Raw genomic sequence first — 19,713 nt, 5'->3', positions numbered from 1 at the left:
GGGCGGGCGACGACGCGGCCGACGGCGGCGGCGGCGATCGGCGCGGAATAATTCAACATCATTCATTCGCGCCCAAAACCGTGCGAGCGATCGACCGATCGAACGACTCGAACACTGGTCCCCATACGACCCCGTTCGCGAGGTGGACGCCGATCCTTAAGGACTGACTCGACGCCGACGACGCACCTGGAAGATCGCGGTCGACGCCGCGGGCGCGGCGCTCATGAGGCGCGTCGCGAGCCCGTCGCGCGCGGCGCGGAGGAGCGGGAACGCCATGATGCGTGCGCGCGCGTGCGGTCGCGGGTGACCCTTGATATTTTGCGCCGCGCGATGAAGAGCTCCGCGAAGAGTCGGCAAGGAGTCGGAAAGCGCGTGGCGCGTTCCGGTTCTTTTATCATATCCGACCGTTTCGTCGCGGCCGAGAGGAAGGAGCGTCGCGACGAGCACTCGACGATGCGCCTCCCGGACGTCGACGTCGCGGCGATCGCGCGCGAGGTCGCCGCGTCGCACACGGCGCGAGGGCGCGACGCCGCGGCGACGCCGCCGACGGCGGCGTCGGCGGCGCCGCGCGACGGCGACGGCGACGGCGACGGCGACGGCGCGACTCGTGGATGCCAGCGAGATGTGTACGATGTCATCACGCCCGCGGCCGAGGGCGTCGCGGCCGAGAACGACGAGAACGCCGCGCCGGTGGCGACGGCAGGCTCCGTCGCGTCGATGGCGAAGGCGTTCGAGACCGCCGCGAGCGCGGGCGCGCGCGGCGGCGCGATGCCGAAGCCGGGGACGCGACTCATCGCGCGACGAGCGTCGCTCTCGCCGCTGAAGAACGAACCACCCGCGACCACCGTCGAGCCGCCGCCGCCGCCGCCCGCCGTCGACGCCACCGCCGCGGACGCGCTCGCGCGGATCGCGGCGTTAGAGCGCACGGTACAGGAACAGCGCGACGTCATAGCGTCGACGACGTCGGAGCGCGCGGCGGTGCGCGCGCATCGCGCATCGCGCGGCGGCGGCGGCGGCGGCGGCGGAGGCGGGGGAGACGGCGCCGGCGCCGGCGCCGACCGCGACCGCGACCGTTCGTCTTCCAAACGCCGCGCCTCCTCGCACCGCGCCGCGGCGGCGGCGGCGGTGGATATCAACCGTCGCGACGACGACCGCGCGCGCGACGTCTACGCGCACGTCGGAGCGCTCGCCGAGCGCGTTGCCGCGTTGGAAAGAGCGAACGAGGACGCGGAACGCCGCGCGTCCGGGTGGGCGGACGCCGCGTCGATCGCCACCTCGCGCGCGGTGTTGCTCGAGGACGCCGTGGAGTCGCTGTCGCGGCGGTTGAACGCGCGCGTGGACGACGCGGCGGAGGCGGCACATGCGGCGGCGGCGGCGGCGGCGAGACTGGAAAACCGCGCCGCGGCGGAATCCGGCGACGCGACGCGACGCGTCGCGGCGGCGATCGAAGCGCTCGACGCGCGCGTCGCGACGCGGATATCGACCGTCGCGGACGCGGTGGAAGACGAACGGTCGCGCGCGAGGGAGGCGGTCATCGCGCTGCGCGCGCGCGTCGAGGCTGCAGAGTCGGCGACGGCGGCGTTTGCGGCGGCGGCGGCGACGGCGGACGACTCGGCAAAAAAAAACGCTCAAACCGCCGCGGAGGCGGTCCGCGACGAGATGGCCGCCACCGCGCGCCGCGAGCTTCAGCGCACTCGCGACGACGCGAGGGAGGAGTGGGCGAAGGACCAGGCCGCGGTCGCGGAGGCGCTCAACGCCGCCATCGCGCGCCTCGCGGAGAAGGTGGACGCGAGGACGGCGGCGGCGGCGACCGCCGCGGAGAGCGGCGCGTTCTATCTCACACTGGTCCCCATACGACCGCGTTGGCGTGGTGAACGCCGATTCTTAAGGACTTTTGCCGGCGCATCTCTCCGCCCACCCCTCGCTTTCAACGCCCGCCCTCGACGCCTTTCAACTCCGCTTCTGACGCCTTTGAATTCCACCCCGACATCATCGCTTTGTATACAACGACCCTCAGCCGCCGCGGAAGCGACGACGGCGACGACGGAGCTCTCCAAGGCGCGCATAAAACTCACCGCGGTCGAGGAGAAGCTCAAAGCGCGCGTCGCCGCGGAGGAGGGCCACGAGCTCGCGGCGAACGAGGCGTGGATGCGCGTCGTCCGCGCGGAGAAGCGCGCCGCCGTGATCGAGGCGCGGTGCGCGGAGACGGAAGCGCGCGTCGCCGACGCGAGGCGAGCCGCGGAGCTCGCGCTCGAGTGCGCGCGGGAGTGCGCCGACGGCGTCAACGTCGCGGAGCGCGTGCTGGCGGACGCGGGCGACGCGGTCGCGGCGTCGGCAAAGGCGGTCGCGAGCGCCGAGGCGCTCGAGCGACGCGTCGCCGAGGGCGAGGCGCGCGCGTCGACGCGCGCGACGCTCGTCGAGACCGCCGTCGCGGACGCGATCGACGCGGTCGCCGATCAGCTCGGCGCGTTCAAAGCGGACGTCGCGGTGAAGATGGACGGCGCCGAGGCGGCGACCGCGAAGGCGGCGGCGCTCGCGGAGAGGATCTCGTCCGACGCGGCGGCGTGCGCGGCGGACGCGGCGGCGGCGCGCGAACACGCGACGGTCGCCGCGGAGGCGTCGACGGACATGTCCGCCGCGACGACGACGTCGTTGACCGCGTCCGAGCGATGCGAGCGTTTGACCGTCCGCGCGGAGGCGGCCGCGGTCAACGCGCACGCGGTCGCGGTCGCGGCGGTGAAGGACTCGGACGCGTTCACGCGCGCGACGCGATCGGCGATCGACGCGATGACGGTGCGCGTCGCCGCCGCGAAGGAAGCGGCGAGGGAGGCGATCGAGCAGAGCGAGGACGTCGCGACGCTGACGCGCGTGGCCGTGAGGGACGCGATCGCGGGGATACGAACCGACGCGGTCGGCGTCGTCGTGGACGCGAAGCGGCAGACCGCGGCGTTCGACGGCGCGTTTCGAGCCGCGGCGGCGGATCGCGCGAGGGCCATCGCGGCGTTGAAGAGCGCGGAGACGATGCAGCGAAAAGTCGCGGCGATGATCGAGACCAAGGCGGACGAGGAAAAGAGACGCAGAGAGCTCGAGGACGCGTTAGCGACCGCGGAGGCGAGTCGCAGAGAGATCGCGACGTCGCCGATGCCGTGGCGCGGTAACAGCGGTGACACTTGTAACGGCTACGACGCGGCGGTTACGCCGTCGCCGTCGTCGAAGCGCGCGGAGAGCGAGCTTCGAAGCGTCGGCCGGACGCTGCGCGAGAAGAGCGCGGAGGTGGAGGCGCTCCGGGCGCAGCTCGAGGCGGCGAACGCGACGGGAAATGGAGGGTTCAACGCGTTTTCGGTCGCGTGGAACGGGTTCAAAGGAACCTCGCGGCGAGGGTCGAGGTTCGGTTTCGCGGTCGACGAAGGCGCGGTCGACGACGCCGCCGCCGCCGCCACCCCGACACCCCGGGAGAGGAGTCCCTCCGCGGCGGCGTGGGACTGGGAGTCGCCCGTGATCGCCGCGGTGGACCGCCTCACGCGCGCGACGCCGACGCCGCCGCCGCCGCCGCGGAGCCCGCCGCGGGGGACATGGAAGCTGTCGGAGATGTCGGAAACGTCCGACGCCATCGCGCGTCGGATCGACCGGAGAGCCGCGTCGGCGATGCGCGCGATGCGATCGCCCGGGGACTGCCGGAGCGACGCGGTCGCCGCGAGCGCGAAGGAGGACGACGCGCCGCCGCCGAAGCCGAAGCCGAAGGCGTCGCCGCTGCCGATCGCGATGTTCTCCCCGCCCGAGGTTGTTGAGAAGGAGGAGAAGGGCGGCGGCGACGACGACGGCGGCGGCGTTTGAGGTACGCGCACGCGCGTTGAGTAATTAATAAATAGATCGAATAAAAACTTTTCGTCCGTCGTCCTCCTCGCTTGCTCGCCTCATCACTGAATTTCGAGCGCGGTGAGGATCGCGAAGAGGATGAACAACGCGCCGCCGGTGTACTTGATCACCTTCTCGCTCACCAGATCGCTCTTGTTCAGGATGTCCCCGACGCTGACCGCGATGGCGGTCGCGACGCCGTGCCCCGCGGCGGCGCCCGCGATGACGCCCACCGGGCTCGCCGCCGCGGACAACGCGATCGTGGCGATGAAACTCTTATCCCCCCACTCGGCGGCGAACACGAGCGCGAACGTGCTCAGCACCAGCGCGGCGTTGCCGTCGAACTCCATCCCGGCGACGGCGATCTTCGCGTCCTCCTCCTCCTCCTCCGCGGTCTCCTCCTCCGCGCTCAAGATGGTCTGAGGGTCGTTGTATACAAAGCGATGATGTCGGGGTGGAGTTCAAAGGCGTCAGAAGCGGAGGTGAAAGGCGTCGAGGGCGGGCGTTGAAAGCGAGGGACCCTGGGCGGAGAGATGCGCCGGGAGAGAAAGTCCTTGAGAATCGGCGTTCACCACGCCAACGCGGTCGTATGGGGACCAGTGTGAGATAGAACGCGCCTGAATGCCGAACACGAGGAGCAGCGCGACGGCGAGGTAATCGTCCCACGACGACGCGCCGAATCCCGCGAGGGCTTCGTCCGCGAGGTGAAACACCTGCCCGATGCCGACGGAGATGACGGTCATGACCGCCAGCGCGCCGAACGTTCCCGCGAACACCGTCGCCTTGTCCTGCTGCAGCGCGAGGAGCACGGCGATGAAAAACGTCTTTGGGTCGTTCCATACAAAGCGATGATATCGGGGTGGAGTTCATAGGCGTTAGAAGCGGAGTTGAAAGGCGTCGAGGTGTGTCGGGATTGAAAGCGAGGGACCCTGGGCGGAGAGAGACGACGGGAGAGAAAGTCCTTAAGGAACGGCGTTCACCACGCCGATTGGGTCGTATGGGGACCGGTGTGAATCAGAACGCGCCTTATCGCCGATCTCGCTGAAGAAGATGAGGAGGAAGGCGGAGAGGAAGCCGTCGAAGAGCCCGACGGGGTCTTCCTCCGCCGCGAGCGCGAGCGCGTCCTCGCCCGCGCGCGCGAGCTCCGGGTGCGCGAGCGACGCGAGCGCGAGCGACGCGAGGCCGCCGGTCGCGAGCGCGCGAAGGATCGACGCGGAGGTGTCGTCGTCGTTCGTCGTTTTCGGCGCGATGGCTCGCCAGAACGACGACGACGACGACTCGCGGGGTCGATCGTCGTCCACAAGGCGCGCTGGCGCGGCGTCGACGACCGCGAGCGGCGCCGCGGCGTCTCTCTTCGTCGCGGACGCGGACGCGGACGCGACGACGACGGACGCGCGGCGGCGGACGGTCGCCAGACGCGGAGACGCGGCGGAGGCGACGACGGACGACGCGGCGACGACCGATCGCGTCGTTCGCGTCGCGAGAGGCGCGACGACGCGGCCGACGCGCGTCGCCGACGCGCGCGTCGTCGTCGCCATTGCCATCGCCATATCGCGCGTCGGCGACGGACGTCACGTCACGACAGCGACGGGATGGGCGTGCCCTGAAGGAGCGCGGCGGCGTGCGCGTCGCTCGGCGCGCGCGCGTGCGACGTCGATCGGTATCGGTCGGTCCCTTTATCCGCGCCGGCACCCCCTGACCGCCGGAGGAGGGGACACGTGGATCGAGATCGCGCGCGTTTCGAGTTTCGTATTTTTAGACTGATGATACGCATACTGTATCATACAGTTGCCGTACTACGTATTCCGTTCGAACTACGGTACTTTCACTCGAGTCGGCGGTCGCGAAGTTTCGGCGGCGGCTCGTCGTCGCGCGCGCGATGATAGCATAGCTCTACGTCGTATTCATCACGAAACAGCGCGCGCGTAAGTAATATGTGGTACACCGTCCCGAGCCGCGAGCCGCCCGCCGCGCCTCGCGACCTCCCCGCCGCCCCCTCGGCCGTCGCGTCGGGACCCCCCCTCCCCCGAAACAGAAAGAAAAAACGATTGGAAAAAATAGATGCCGTACTGTAGGTCTTCCGTCGCCCGCCGACGCGGATTGATCACTTGCTGAGCACCTTCTGCGACCAGCTCAGGGCCATCTTCCGAAGAAACTCCGGCCCGCCCGTCACCGCCTCCCTCGCGAGCTCGTCCACCTTGACGTCGTCCCGCAAAAGCTCCGCGAGCCGCGCGATCTCGTCCACGCGCAGCCTGTCGTCCTCCGTCGCGGCGAGAATGAGCCGCCTTCGCAGGTCCTCGTCCGTGACCAAGAGCTGCGCGCCGTCCGCGACGGTGTCCGTGAGGTCCAACTTCGACCCGTCGCCGCCGGACTTGGCGAGCGAGATCAGGTTCTCGAGGCGCGCCCACTGGAACTTGCCCTGGTTGTTGAACAGCACCTGAAGCAGGCGCTCGCGAAGGCTCGCGTCGCGGTCGGTGAGTAGCCTCTTCGCGACGTACGGATACGCCACCTCCAGGAACCGAAAGTCCGGCTGCAGCGTCATGCAGATGCCCTCTTGCGTCAGGAGCGAGCGAATCACGAGCGAGAAGCGCTCGGGGATGCGAATGGGGTACTGATACACGAGCTCGTTGAACGCGGCGGTTACGGTTCGAAAGTTGAAATTCGCGAGCGACGCGGTTCTACACGAGCGAACGTCGGGGTGGAGTTGAAAGGCGTCAGTTGGCGGAGTTGAAAGGCGCCGAGGGCGGGGATTGAAAGCGACGGATGGGCGGAGAGAGACGACGGCAAAAGTCCTTAAGGATCGGCGTTCACCACGCCAACGCGGTCGTATGGGAACCAGTGTGAATCAGAACGCACCTCGCGTCTTGCCAGATGTTCTCCAACGCCGGCACGATCGGTCGGACGTCCGTGCCGGGGGATAAGAACCCGAGGCGGATGAAATCGCCCGCCATGGAGTCGTAGTCCTCGTTCACCGCGTGCACGACCGCGTCGATGAGCGTCTCTTTGTTCGTCTGCGTCAGTTGCGCGACGTTTCCAAAGTCCACGTACGCGATTCGCCCGTCCCTGCAACGATACGACGAACGAGGCGATTCGATTCCGCGCGTCGGTCGGTCAGTCAGTCGGCTGAAACTGGGCGCGATCAAGCATTGGTTGAAACCGGGTGTGACCGGGTGAAAGGGGTCAAAAACGTAACGTGTTTCGCGCGATTCAATTCGTGGACGCACCGCAGCGCGAAGATGTTCCCCGGGTGCGGGTCGCCGTGAAACAGCCCAAACTCGAGCAGCTGCCGCAAGCCGCTCATGACGCCGACGCGAATGAAGGTATCCACGTCGATCCCCGCGGCTCGAATCCCGTCCGGGTCCGTGCATCGGACGCCCTCGATCCACTCCATCGTGAGCACCGCCTTGCCGCTCTGCTCCGGGTAGAGCCTCGGGATCTTCACGATCGGGTCGTTCTTAAAGTTGGCGTAAAAGTCGCGCAGGTTGCGTCCCTCCTGCACGTAATCCAGCTCCTCGAGGAGCTTCTCCCCGAACTCGTCAACGATGAGCTGCGCGTTGCACCCGAGCCGTCGCTGCGACACCGCGTTGATGAAGAACGCGAGCGCGCGGAAGAGCACGAGGTCGCGGTAGATGATGGGCTCGATCCCGGGCCGCTGCACCTTGATCGCGACCTCCTCCCCCGTCTCTCGCAACGTCGCCTTGTACACCTGACCCAACGACGCCGCCGCGATGGGCTCGTCGCTGATCGCGCTGTACACCTCCGCGATCGGCCTTCCGAGCTCGCCCTCGATGATCGCGAACGCCTGGTCGTTCGGGAACGGCGGGACGTCGTCCTGAAGCTTCGTGAGCTGCTCCATGTAATCCGCGCGCACGATGTCCGGGCGGTTCGCGAGCACCTGCCCCGCCTTGACGAACGACGGCCCGAGCTCGGCGAGGAGAATCCTCAGCTCGTCGCTCCTGCTCACGACGTCCTCCGCGGCGCGGAACTTGTCGAAGACGAGCCCGGCCGCGAACCCAGCGCCGGCGAGGACGATCTGCGCGCCTCGCGCCGCGGTCGCGATCGCCTCGACGGGCGTGCGAAGCGCGCGCTCGCGCACGAGCGCGGGGGTGTAGCGCCGGGACGTGATCTCGCACGCGCCCTTCTCCATCTCGAGCGCTTCGAGCGATTCGACGGACGGCACGGGGCCGGGGATCCCCGGAACGATCCGCGACGACGGCGGGGGCGTCGCGGGGACGAGCGGCGGCGGGGAGGAGGAGGAGGAGGAGGTCCCGACTCCCTGGCGCGTCTCCACCGCGCGCGCGAGGATCGAGGACCCGCGCGACGACGAGGACGACGACGACGAAGACGCGCGTCGGAAGACCGCGACCGCGCGCGGGGACGACGACGCGCGCGGCGCGGGCGTCGCCGCGGCGGCGCCGCCGCGGTTGGACGTCGACGTCGAGGGCGAGGACGGCGGCGGCGGCGGCGGCGCGCGCCATGGCGCCACGGAGGGTTTCGCGCAGTGCGACGCCATAGTGTGCGCGCGCGAGTCGCGGAGTGGCGACGACTCGGGAGCGACGAGATGCCAGGGGGTAAGGCGAGGACGAGCCACGTCGACCACGAGTTTCGCGCGACGCGAGAGATTTTATCGCCCTGCTGGTACCGACCGACCGACCGACGCCGCGTTTGATACGGACGATTTCGCGACCGAGCAATTAGTCTAAAAAAACGACGTGTACTACCTACAACGTCAGTACCGAGGGGGGAGAGCTCTCCCCGCGCGCGGGCGCGCCGCTCGCCTTCGCCCTCCCGCGCTGGACGGCGGCGCGCTCCTCCGCGTCCTCCATCGCCATCTCGAGCTCAGCCTGACGCATCGTGAGCTGCGGACGCGCGGAGCGCGGTGGGCGGCGGGTCAGTTTCGAACGCGGGCGATGAAATCGATGAAATCGAACCGAAAACGAGAGACGGGACCGATCAAAAACCAAATCGAACGACAGAAGACCGATCGACCGAAACCAAAAAAAACAAAAAACCAAAAAAACCAAAAAATCAAAAAAACCAAAAAACCAAAAAACCAAAAAAACGCACCTGCCGCACGCGCGTCGTCGTCGCGCTCCACTCCCACAACGCCCTCGCGACCGCGTCGCCGCAGTTCGCCCACTGCGCCTCCCCGAACCCGCACCTCTCGAGCGCTCTCATCGCGGCGAGGGACGCGTCGAGCGCGGCCGCGTCGCACGCGTCCGCGCGTTCCATTCGCGTCGCGAGCGCGTCGACGCGGCCGCCGCCGAATCGCCGCCGCGTCTCCGGGCCATTCCATCATTCAAAGCGACGTCGGGGTGGAGTTCATAGGCGTCAGTTGGAGTTGAAAGGCGCCGAGGGCGGGGATTGAAAGCGAGGGGTGGGCGGGGAGATGCGACGGGCAAAGTCCCTAAGGATCGGCGTCCACCACGCGAACGGGGTCGTATGGGGACCAGTGTATAGAACGCACCTCCGGCGCCAAAAATTTCGCGTCGAACGTCTTCATCGCGAACGCCGCGAGGAGCTCCGGCGAGTCGCCGTCGCGGACGCGCGGCGGGAGACGCGTGACCCACGGCCCATCCCCGGCGTCGCTCGACCCGGACCCGGACGCGGACCCGAGGACGATGGACGCGAGCGTCGCGGCGACGGCGACGGCGGGGGTCGGCTTCGCGGCGCCATCCGCCATCTTCGTCAGCGCTCTTCGAAGCTCCGGGACGCGATGGAACGACGCCTCCATCGCGCGCTTCGCGGGCGCGAGCGCGTCGAGCTCGTCCGCGTTCGCGATCATCGCGTCCATGACGAGCGCGGGGTCCGCGAGGTCGGCGGCGGCGGTCGAATTCGGATTCGGATTCGGATTCGGATCGTCGGACGCGCGCTTCGGCTTCGGCTTCGGCGCCGTCGGCGGCTTCTCGTCCGACGACCGTCCGACACTCGTCCGACACTCGGCGGCGGCGCGCCGCGCCTCCGCGGCTTCCTCGTCCGCTCTCGCCTTTTTCTTTCTCGCCGTGACCGCGACCGCGGCGGCGGCGGCGGCGGCGGCGTCTTCTTCCATTCGTCGCGCCATCGCGTCCGCCGCCTCTGCGGCTTCCACCGCCGCCGCCGCCGCGTCCTCCTTCTCTCTCTCCAACCGCGCCACCGTCTCCTCGTACGCGCGCGTCGCCTCCTCGAGATCGAACGCGTGCGTCGTTCGCAGGGCGTCCATCGCCTTCTCGTGCGCGCCGGCTTGCTCGAGTAACGCTTCGTTCACGGCCGTTTCGATGACGTCGCCGCCGTCGCCGCGCGCCGCGGCGAGTCGCCGCGTCGTCTCCTCCAACTCGATCCGAAGCCGCGACGACTCCTCCGCGCGCGCGGTCGCATCGCACGCGGACCGGTCCAGATCCTCCGCGACGCGCGCCATCGCGTATCGCGACTGCGCCTCGGCGGCTTCGAGCTCGGCGACGCGCGTCGCGAGCGCGACGCGCGCCGCATCCGCGGCGTCGGCGCGCGCGACGGCGGCGGCGGACGCCGCCGCGTTCTGAGGGTCGTTCCATACAAGCGAATGTCGGGGTGGAGTTGTAAGGCGTCAGTTGGAGTTGAAAGGCGTCGAGGGCGGGGATTGAAAGCGAGGGGTGGGCGTGGAGATGCGGCGGGAGAATTTCTTGAGGATCGGCGTTCACCACGCGAACGCGGTCGTATGGGAACCAGTGTATAGAACGCGCCTGATCGAGCGCTTTTCGCGCCTCCGCCGCGCGAAGCTCGAGCGCGTCTCTCGTCGCGCGAACGCTCTCGAGCTCGCTCTCGAGGCGGCTCTTGATCGCGGCGTCCGATCGCGCTTTCGCCGCGAACGCGTCCGCGATGTCGGTCTTCCCTTTCAACGTCGTCCTCAACCCGTCGCGTTCGGCTTCGAGCCTCGCGACGGCGACCCCTCTCGCTTTCAACTTGCCCTTCAGCCGATCGATCTCGAGATCGCTCGTCTTTCGCAGCGCCGCGAGCGCGGACTCGCACGCTTTCAGCTTCCCGTCGAGCTCCGCGACGCGCGCGCGCTCTTTGTAGAGCCGAGTCGTGAGCGTCTTGCACTGCTCCGTCGCCGTCGCCCATCCCGCCGCGTCCGCGCTCACGATTGGACTTTTCCGAGTCGCTTTTCTCCTCGCGGAAGCGCCGCCTTTCTTTCGACCCTTAGAGTCCGTAGAGTCCTCCTCCTCCTCGTCGTCGTCCTCCTCCTCCTCCTTCTCTCCCGCGTCGACCCGGGTCGCGCGCGTCGTCGCCCTCAAACGCTCGATCTCCAGCTTCAGCGCGCCGACCGCCGACTCGCGCTCCTCCTTCGCGCTCTCGAGCGCTTTCGTCGCGCCGTCGCGTTCGACGCGCGCGGTCTCCAGCTCGGAGCACAACTTTGAAACGCGCGCCGCAAGCGCCCTCGACTCCATCGCGCTCGCGTGCCGCTCCTCGTCGCCCCGCGCGTCGAACGCGCTCGCGGACGCCTCGAGCGCGGCGACGCGGACGCGCGCGTCCTCGAGCGCGGCGCGCATCGTCTCTCTCTCCTCCGTCGACGCCGCGCGCTCCGCGGCGGCTTTCGCGGCCATTCCATCATTCAAAGCGATGTCGGGGTGGAGTTGAAAGGCGTCAGAAGCGGAGTTGAAAGGAAACGCGGGCGGGGATTGAAAGCGAGGGACCCTGGGCGGAGAGAGACGACGGGCAAAGTCCTTAAGGATCGGCGTTCACCACGCCAACGCGGTCGTATGGGGACCAGTGTGCATGAGATAGAACGCACCTTTCGCCGCCGACGTCGCCGCGCGTTGGCGTTCAAACGTCAGTTCCGCGCGCGTCGTCTCCGCTTCGCCTCGGAGCCGCGCCGCGCTCGCCTCCGCCTCGGCCGCGCGCGCCTCCGCCGCCTCGCGTCGCCGCCGCTCGTCGGCCGCGCGGGCTTCGACGCGCGCGTCCGCGGCGTCCGCGCGCGCGATCGAGGCGGTCTCCGCGACGCGAGCTGAGGGTCGTTCCATACAAAGCGAAGTCGGGGTGGAGTTCAAAGGCGTCAGATGGAGTTGAAAGGCGCCGAGGTCGGGGATTGAAAGCGAGAGGTGGGCGGAGAGAAACGCCGGGCAAAGTCCTTGAGGATCGGCGTTCACCACGCGAACGCGGTCGTATGGGAACCAGTGTATAGAACGCGCCTGAATCGCGCGCGTCCTTCGCGTCCTTCGCCTCGCGCGTCGCCGCCTCAAACGCCGCCGCCGAAAGGCGCTCCGCGTCCGCGACCGCGGCGTCGGATCGCGTCGCGCGCGCCTCGGCCGCGTCCGCGCGAATTCGCGCCGCCGCGAGCGCCTCGCGGACGGTCGCCATCTCGAGCTCGAGCGCAGCGCGCGACGCCTCCGCGGCGCTCGCGTCTCTCCGCGCCGCGTCCGCGGCGTCGCGCGCGTCAGCCGTCGCCTTCGCGATCTTCGCCGCGGTCTCCGCGTCGCGCGCTTCGGCCGCCGCCACCGCGGCCGCGGCCGCTCGTGATGCTTCGCTCGCGCGCGTTTCAGTCTGCGCGCGCGTCGCGCGTAAGCGCGCGAGCTCGTCTTCCGTCGCGCGGCATTTCTTCGCCGCCGCGCAGGACGCGACTTCCAACCGCGACAGTTCCCGCTCCGCCGCGTCCGCGCGCCGCCGCTGCGCCTCCGCCGCCCTCGTCGCCTCCTTCGCCTCGACGCGATACCTCGACACCGCGTCCGCGAAGTTATCGCTCCACGCCTTGACGACTCTCGTCGACGCCGCCGCCGTCGCGTCCGCGCCCTCGATCACGTACGCCCGATCGGTCATCGCGCGCAACGCCGCGTCGACGTCGACGAACGCGGGATGAACCGTCGCGTCGTCGTCGTCGTCGTCGTCGCCGCCGTCGTCGTCGCGGTCCTCGCCGCCGAGCCCGTCGACCCCGACCCTACCACCGCGCCGCCTACCCCCCGCGACGAACACGTGCGCGCCGCCGTCGACGGCGTCCCTCGCGTCTCGCGACGCGACGGCGCCCTGCACGAACTCGATCCCGACCGCGTTCAAACGCGCCCTGTGGAGTTGAAAGGCGTCAGTTGAAGTTGAAAGCCGCCGAGGGTGGGTATTGAAAGCGAGGGATGGGCGGAGAGAGACGCCGGGAAAAGTCCTTAAGGATCGGCGTTCACCACGCGGACGCGGTCGTATGGGGACCAGTGTAAGGAAATCGCACCTCGCGCGGTCCACCGCGAGCGGCGGCATCGGCGTCAGGTTCAACACGCACATCGCGGGTTCGCCGCCGGGCGTGTTGAACGACGCCTCCATCGGCTCGTCGTCTCCTCGCAGGAGCTCGTCGAGCACGCGCGAAATGAACTCGCGCTCGGAGTCGCACATCGCGACCAAAAGCGGCGGTTTCGGCGGACTGGAGTTGAAAGGCGTCAGGTGGAGTTGAAAGGCGTCGAGGGCGGGTATTGAAACCGTGGGGTGGGCGGAGAGAGACGACGGGAAAAGTCCTTAAGGATCGGCGTTCACCACGCGAACGCGGTCGTATGGGGACCAGTGTATAGAACGCACTTCGCACGCGCGCGCGGCTCGGCGGCGGCGCCGCCGCCGCCGCCGCCGCCGCCGGGCCTCGCGGCGTCCCGAAGCGCCTTCGCGCGCTCGCCCGGGCCCCACCGCCTCGGCGTACCCACCTTCGCGCACGCGCCGAGGACGAGGCGCGCGCCGTGGGCGACGGACGACGCGAGCGTCGCGCCGCGCGACCGGAGACGCTCCTCGTTCGACGACGACGGCGACGACGGCGACGACGGCGACGACGATGCCGCGGCGAGGACGAGCGGGAAGCCGCCGTCGAGCAGGCGCGACGCGAGCGCGGTCGCGACGTCGCCGCCGCCCGCGAACAGCACCGGCTGCGTCGACGCGTCGTCGGCGTCGTCGTCGATCGCGTCGTCGTCCGTTCGCGTCGTCGTCGCCGTCGACGCGTGCGGCGTCTCGCGACGATGCACGCGACGCGCGACGAACAGCCTCTGTCCGGTGACGGAGTCGTGGCACGTCACCGCCGCGCGAGTCCGCGGGGCTTCTTCGTCCTCGTATTCGCGCGTCGCGCCGCCGACCCAATCCGGCCGCGGTGAGGAAGGCGCGGGACGATGACGCGCGGCGTTCTCTCGGAGCGTCTGCAGAGGTCGATCTGATTCCGCGCGCGCGGCGACGACGCGCTCTTTCCATCGCGCGCGCTCCACGCGCGCGTGCGCGAGTTTCCCGGGGTGCGGCGGCGGCGCGACCGCGACGACGTCCGGTGCCGGCGATACGGGGGGGGACGCGTCGACGTGCGCCATGACGGACGACGGGGCGCCGCGCGGTCGCGGAGTGATGCGCGACGACGCGCGGTCGTCGCGGCGTCCGAGGGGCGATGACAGTTTGGTTTTTGAACGGATTTCGCGCGCGTTTTCGCGTGCCGTCTTCTCGCCGAGTCGCATCCACAACTAGATCCTAGCTCCTCTACCTCTCGTCCCCGCCTCGCCCTCGTCCTCGTATCGATCGCGCCTTCCTCACCGCCGGCTTGACGATCTTCTCCAGCAGCGGCGTCCCGACGACGTGCGCCGCCTGCGTCATGCCCACGGCCGCGCACGCGCAGTAGATCGGCGACGTGAGAAACGACACCGCGATCCCGCCGCGCGTGCGCTTCAGGCACCGTCCGCAGTGCAGCCGCGGGAGCATCCGACGCGCGCCGTGACGCTTCTTCGACCCCGAGTCCCCCCGCTTAGAGGAGCGCGCCGCGGCCTCGTCGCGCGCTTCCCTCGAGCACCGGCAGCGATTCAGCGGCATGCGGTAGACGCCGAGGAGGACGCCGAGGGAGCCGAGCGCGCCGAGCGCGGCGGCCGCGTGCGCGGCGTCCTCTCGAGGGAGCGCTGTCGACGACGGGCGTTGGGGGGGGGGAGGGGCGCGGTCGGATTGGAGAGCGAGCGAGCGACGCGGAGGGGGGGGCGGCGCGCGCGCGCACCCGCGACCGCGGCGAGCCCGCCGGCGACGGTCACCGCGCCCGGAACCTTGGGCGCCATCGCGGCCGGCGCGCGACGGAGTGCGTCCGTCGCGAGGCGCCGGGACGACGATTTGGGCTTATGACGCGGCCACCACCACTCGGCACTTCAACGGCGCGGCGAATGTTTCCGTTCGAATCGTTGACCGCCAGCGTGCGCGGCGTCACAGCATCGCGCGCGCGTCGTCGTCGTCGTCGTCTCGTCATGAGCGCGCCGCCGCCGTCGTCGTCGTCGTCGCGGCCGCGCACGTCCGCGCTCGAGCGGTTCCGAAGCAAGCGCGAGGCCGGCGGCGCGGTCGCGCGGAGCCTCGGCGCGCGCTTCGGCGAGGAAGAGAACGTGGAGCCATCATCATCTTCCGCGGATCTCGCGAGAGGATCTCGGGGCGCGGACCATCACCATCAACGTCCTTATCCGTCCAGCGGCGACGCGGCGCCGCCGCGGAGCAGCACGACGGACCGGCTCGCGGCGCTGAAAGCGCGGCGGTCCGCGGCGCGGCCGTCGAGCGGACGCGTCGGCGTCGCGTCCGCGGCGCCGTCGCCGGCGCCGTCGCGAAATCACGACGACGACGACGACGACCTCGTCGACGCGTCGCCGTCGTCGTCGTCGCTCCCGTCCGCGGGGAAGCCCCCGATGACGCCGTGGAGCGGCGGTTCTTCGGGATCCTACGCGCGTCGGTACGCCGCGACCCCGGGCGGCGGGCCCCTCAGCGCCGACCGCCCGGGGTCGCGCGCGCACGGTTTGACCCCGGGGCAGCCGGCGTCGCGCCTTCAGAATCGATTCGCGGGCGGCGGCGGCGGGCTTCTTCATCGACCAGGCAGCGCGCGGTCCAACCTGTCCACGCCTTCGTCGGCGTCGTCGCATTCATCCCGTCGCGCGCCGAAACCGCCGCAGGAGCCCGCGCACGTGGCGCTCCTCCGCGGCAGCGTGAACCCGAAGATCGTATTCGGAGCGCCGGCGAAGAGTGCGGCGAGAGGAGGCGCGAGGTCGAAAGGCGGAGGAGGAGGAAGAGAAGGAGGAAAGAACTACGACGACGACGACGCGACGGAGCCGACGACGATGTCGGTGACGGCGGCGCCGGAGGGGTCGTTCGCCGCGGGAGGCGGCGTGACCGTCACGATGTGCCGCCCGAAGACGGCGCGTTCTATCTCACGCTGGTTCCCATACGACCCCGCACGCGTTGTGCTCGCCGATCCTTAAGGACTTTTCCACCCGCCGGCGTTTCTCTCCGCTCATCCCTCGCTTTCAATCCCGACACACCTCGGCGCCTTTCAACTCCATCTGACGCCTATGAACTCCAGTCGATCCGACGCCGCCACGCCGCGAGCGCGTGCGTCGACGCCGAGCCCACGGGCGCGCATCCCGATCCGGCGAGCGTCGTCATGCGCCGCGGCGGGAGCGTCGCGACCGGCGCGATCCCGTCCGGATCGAACCCGTGCGCGCGCGACGGATTCGGCGCCGCGGTGAGGGGCGCGGTGGAGGACGGCGTGAGCGCGACGCTCGCGTGTTTGGGCATTCACGGATGCGGGAAATCGAGCCTCGTTCGCGGGGGATCCGGATCCGGATCCGGATCCTCATTCGCGAACGGGGGGGCTCTCGACCAGATGGGCGTCTGCGGGCGCATCGCCGCGGACGTCTTCGCCGCGATCGGGGACGTGTGCGAGCGCGAGAACGACGAGTTCATCGTCTCCTTGCAAGCGATCGCGGACGTCATCACCGCTCCCGTGGACGCGTCGGCGATCAATCCGAACAAACGAAAAACGCACGAGGTTTTAAAAGACGCGCTCGCGACGGGGTTAGACCTCGTCGGGCTCGAGCGCGGCGGCGTGTTCGACCCGGAGCGCGTCGAACTCAGAGGCGGAAGAGGCGAAGGCGCGCGGAGCGTGCGGAGCGCGTTTCACGGCGCCGGCGAGAGCGCGCCGACGCGCATCGACGTGCGAGAACACCCGACGCGCGGCTTTTTCGCGGAGGGCGCGATCGAAGTCGTCGCGACGGACGCGGACGAGCTCCAGCGGCTCGTCGCCGCCGCGCTCGCGGGGTTCAAGCACGAGGAGGCGCAGTGTGGAGGGTCTGGCGGGTCCGGGTCCGGGTCCGGGTCCGGTGAGCGCGTGCACTGTCTGCTGCAGGTGAACGTGCGAAGGCGGACGAGGGAGGGCGAGTGCGACGACGAGGGCATCTTTCTGCCGCATCGCGAGACGGGCGCGTTCTCCTTCACACTGGTCCCCATACGACCGCGTTGGCGTGGTGAACGTCGTTCCTTAAGGACGTTTGCCGTCGTCTCTCTCCGCCCAGGGTCCCTCGCTTTCGATCCACTACCGCGACGCCTTTCAACTCCGCTTCTGACGCCTTTCAACTCCACCCCGACGTTCGCTCGTATGGAACGACCCACAGTCGCGCGCGTGCAGATTGTCGATTTCGCGGGCGTGGACAGGAGCGGCGGCGGCGGCGGCGCCGCGGGGGGGAAGAAGGGCTCGGGCGGCGGCGGCGCCGCGGAGGACGCGGCGCTGAAGGCGCTGACGCGCGTCGTGGACAGCCTCCACGACGCGCGGTCGCACGTCCCGCACCGCGATTCGAAACTCACGGTGCGTTCTCCACCGCGCTTCCCTCCACGTCATCTAATCTTTCTTACACGTCATCGAATCTTTCTTCCACGTCTTCACGTCGGATCGCACGCTGACCAATCGATCACCTCCACGTGGTTCCACAGCGTCTGATGGCGCACGCGTTCGGCGGGTCCGGGCGGCTCTCCGTCCTCGCCGGCGTCTCCCCGCTCGCGTCTCGATTCGAGGAGTCCGACGCGATGTGCCACCTCGCGGCGAAGATGCACAAGGGCGTCCGGTGTCGCCCGTGCGCCGTCGCGACGCACTACGCCTCGGAGGTGGCCGCCGCGGACGGCGACGTCGTGGAGCTCGCGGCGAGGCTGGGGTTGAATCCGAAAGGGATGACGTCGGCGGGCGTGGAGCTCGACATGGACAGCTCGGACGAGCTGCTCGCGCTTCGAGACGCGCTCGCGCTCGGGGAGGAGCTGCGAAAGGAAGCGCAGGTCTGGGACGACGTGTTGACCAAGTCGGAGAGGGTGACGTTGATGCTGAAGGGAGAGGGCGTTCGACCGATTTATTAGCCGCGCTACGAGTACTCAAACTGTAGTAGAAAAACGTGACGCCAGCCGGTAGACTACGGCGTCGTATTTAAAGAGAGCGTTCGCGTTCGCGTTCGCGTTCGGTCTGATCGTCGCGTCTCATCTCTTCTTCAACACGATGACCATGTTCTGCGCGTCCTCGTCCTCTAACCCGTGCTCGCCTTTCATGTCCCCGAACGTCTCCACGACGTCGAACCCGGCGACGTCCCCTATCAACGCCACCTCCGGGTGGGTGAAAATTCTGCACCGAACCCGCTCCTCCACCGGGTCCCACCCTTTCACCGGCGTCCCTTTCACCGTGTCGACGACGTTCAACCCCACCGTCCGCGTGACGACGTGCGTCTTGACGTCGAACGCGTCGCCCTCGCGTCCCCACTCCACGAGCACGCGCTTATCCTCGAACGCGCGGTCCCACGCGTCCCCGGTCGGGTCTGACGAGGAAGGGTGTTTGCCCATACGAAGCGACGTCGGGGTGGAGTTCAAAGGCGTCAGAAGCGGAGTCGAAAGGCGTCGAGGCGTTTCGGGATTGAAGGATTGAAAGCGAGGGATGAGTGTCGAAGAGAAACGAACGCCGGGAGAGAAAGTCCTTAAGGAATGAAGTTCACAACGCGAACGCGGTCGTATGGGGACCAGTGTCGCGTAGAAAAGAACGACGCGCCTAACAATCCCCCGTCGAAGAGGTCGTAGGGATGCTCCAGCTCCAGCACGCACACGCCGCCGGGCTTGAGGCACCTCCCGATCGACTCGAACGTCGCGATCGCGTCCGCGGTCTCCACGAGGTGCGCGGCGGTTCCAAGGAGCACGCACGCGGCGTCGAAGCCGTCGCTTTCGTCGGATGCCCCGCCGCCGGGACCCCCCATCATCTCCGCCAGCGCGCGTCGCGTCGCGTCGACGTCGAGACGGATCATGTCGCCGCGCATCGCCGTCGCGCGCGATCCCAAACCCGCCTCCTCGATGCGCTCGTTCGCGCGCGTCACCATCGCGGCGTCGAGATCCACCGCGACCGCGCGGACGCCGTCGATGGACGCCGCGGACGTCGTGTGCCACGCCGGGCCGGCGCCGAGCTCGAGCATCGAGCGAAACGCGCCGACGCCGAGCGTTTCGCTGACGCGCTTCACGAACGCGACCTCGTCGTCGAAGTCTCTGAACCCGAACGCGAGCTCGTAGAGCGCGGGGTTGCCGTAGATCGAAGACGCGGGGGTCGAGGAGGAGGAGGAGGACGACGACGACGCGGTGGCCGAGAAGAGCGAGATTCCGCGTCGTCCACGGCGTCCGTTTGAGATTCCGCGTCCCCGCCGTCGCATCGCCGCCGCTGCCGCCGCGGTCGACGGCGCGCCTCGGACCGTCGCCGCCGCTCGACTCGCGGACCGCCGCGACGCCGTCGACGCCGCGCTTCTGAGGGCGGGGAGCGCGAGCCTCATCGTCTGCGGAGGCGCGCGCGACGCGACTGCCGTCGCGCCGACAGAAAAAGCGCACAAAGCGCAGCGCGACGACCGGCACGGCCGACCGCTGACGAAACCCTCGAAATGACATTGCCTCCGCCGCCGGGCAAAGCCGTCGACGCCACCGCACGGCACGTCACGCATCGAGCGCGTCGTCCATCCAATCCACGATGGCGACCTCCGCCACGGCGGCGCGCGCGTGGATCGCGCGCGCGCCGATTCCGCGCGGCGACCGCGCGGACGCGGGGCGACGTCGTCGTCTCAGCGCCGTCCGCGTCGCCGCAGCATCTCTCAAGTGCCCGCGGCGGACGAC

The 19,713-nt window shown here is 69.4% G+C and overlaps 10 protein-coding genes across 10 annotated transcripts; 3 read left to right on the top strand and 7 right to left on the bottom strand.

Moving 5' to 3' along the window:
- Positions 1-717: 717 nt before the first annotated feature.
- Positions 718-3,691, top strand: MICPUCDRAFT_66917 (uncharacterized protein; the record flags this gene model as incomplete). The annotated part of the gene is made up of 2 exons (XM_003063048.1): positions 718-1,825; positions 2,018-3,691. Coding segments are annotated over 2 exons (2,782 nt in total), but the record flags the coding sequence as incomplete, so codon positions are not given.
- A 226-nt stretch (positions 3,692-3,917) lies between these two features.
- MICPUCDRAFT_52779 (uncharacterized protein) lies at positions 3,918-4,246 on the bottom strand (the record flags this gene model as incomplete). The annotated part of the gene is made up of 1 exon (XM_003062855.1): positions 3,918-4,246. The coding sequence occupies exon 1, from the start codon at positions 4,203-4,205 to the stop codon at positions 3,918-3,920; it is 288 nt and encodes a 95-aa protein (XP_003062901.1). The 5' UTR covers positions 4,206-4,246.
- A 79-nt stretch (positions 4,247-4,325) lies between these two features.
- MICPUCDRAFT_52778 (uncharacterized protein) lies at positions 4,326-5,405 on the bottom strand (the record flags this gene model as incomplete). The annotated part of the gene is made up of 2 exons (XM_003062854.1): positions 4,326-4,679; positions 4,827-5,405. 2 exons carry the CDS (start codon positions 5,403-5,405, stop codon positions 4,326-4,328), a joined length of 933 nt encoding a protein of 310 aa, XP_003062900.1.
- Positions 5,406-5,959: 554 nt separating this feature from the next.
- On the bottom strand, positions 5,960-8,368 carry MICPUCDRAFT_22165 (uncharacterized protein; the record flags this gene model as incomplete). Its single annotated transcript, XM_003062853.1, has 3 exons — positions 5,960-6,533; positions 6,712-6,918; positions 7,080-8,368. 3 exons carry the CDS (start codon positions 8,366-8,368, stop codon positions 5,960-5,962), a joined length of 2,070 nt encoding a protein of 689 aa, XP_003062899.1.
- A 754-nt stretch (positions 8,369-9,122) lies between these two features.
- On the bottom strand, positions 9,123-14,120 carry MICPUCDRAFT_48724 (uncharacterized protein; the record flags this gene model as incomplete). The annotated part of the gene is made up of 4 exons (XM_003062852.1): positions 9,123-10,366; positions 10,518-11,219; positions 11,980-12,862; positions 13,360-14,120. 4 exons carry the CDS (start codon positions 14,118-14,120, stop codon positions 9,263-9,265), a joined length of 3,450 nt encoding a protein of 1,149 aa, XP_003062898.1. The 3' UTR covers positions 9,123-9,262.
- A 163-nt stretch (positions 14,121-14,283) lies between these two features.
- On the bottom strand, positions 14,284-14,610 carry MICPUCDRAFT_52773 (uncharacterized protein; the record flags this gene model as incomplete). Its single annotated transcript, XM_003062851.1, has 1 exon — positions 14,284-14,610. One exon carries the CDS (start codon positions 14,608-14,610, stop codon positions 14,284-14,286), a length of 327 nt encoding a protein of 108 aa, XP_003062897.1.
- Positions 14,611-15,026: 416 nt separating this feature from the next.
- On the top strand, positions 15,027-16,019 carry MICPUCDRAFT_52772 (uncharacterized protein; the record flags this gene model as incomplete). Its single annotated transcript, XM_003063047.1, has 1 exon — positions 15,027-16,019. One exon carries the CDS (start codon positions 15,027-15,029, stop codon positions 16,017-16,019), a length of 993 nt encoding a protein of 330 aa, XP_003063093.1.
- A 182-nt stretch (positions 16,020-16,201) lies between these two features.
- On the top strand, positions 16,202-17,940 carry MICPUCDRAFT_42537 (uncharacterized protein; the record flags this gene model as incomplete). The annotated part of the gene is made up of 2 exons (XM_003063046.1): positions 16,202-17,401; positions 17,527-17,940. 2 exons carry the CDS (start codon positions 16,202-16,204, stop codon positions 17,938-17,940), a joined length of 1,614 nt encoding a protein of 537 aa, XP_003063092.1.
- A 117-nt stretch (positions 17,941-18,057) lies between these two features.
- MICPUCDRAFT_52770 (uncharacterized protein) lies at positions 18,058-18,414 on the bottom strand (the record flags this gene model as incomplete). Its single annotated transcript, XM_003062850.1, has 1 exon — positions 18,058-18,414. One exon carries the CDS (start codon positions 18,412-18,414, stop codon positions 18,058-18,060), a length of 357 nt encoding a protein of 118 aa, XP_003062896.1.
- A 131-nt stretch (positions 18,415-18,545) lies between these two features.
- On the bottom strand, positions 18,546-19,379 carry MICPUCDRAFT_48723 (uncharacterized protein; the record flags this gene model as incomplete). The annotated part of the gene is made up of 1 exon (XM_003062849.1): positions 18,546-19,379. One exon carries the CDS (start codon positions 19,377-19,379, stop codon positions 18,546-18,548), a length of 834 nt encoding a protein of 277 aa, XP_003062895.1.
- Positions 19,380-19,713: the final 334 nt, after the last annotated feature.

Source organism: Micromonas pusilla, assembly GCF_000151265.4.
Source record: "Micromonas pusilla CCMP1545 genomic scaffold MICPUCscaffold_13, whole genome shotgun sequence".
Taxonomy (NCBI): domain Eukaryota; kingdom Viridiplantae; phylum Chlorophyta; class Mamiellophyceae; order Mamiellales; family Mamiellaceae; genus Micromonas; species Micromonas pusilla.
This window is presented reverse-complemented; position numbering and strand designations above follow the sequence as displayed.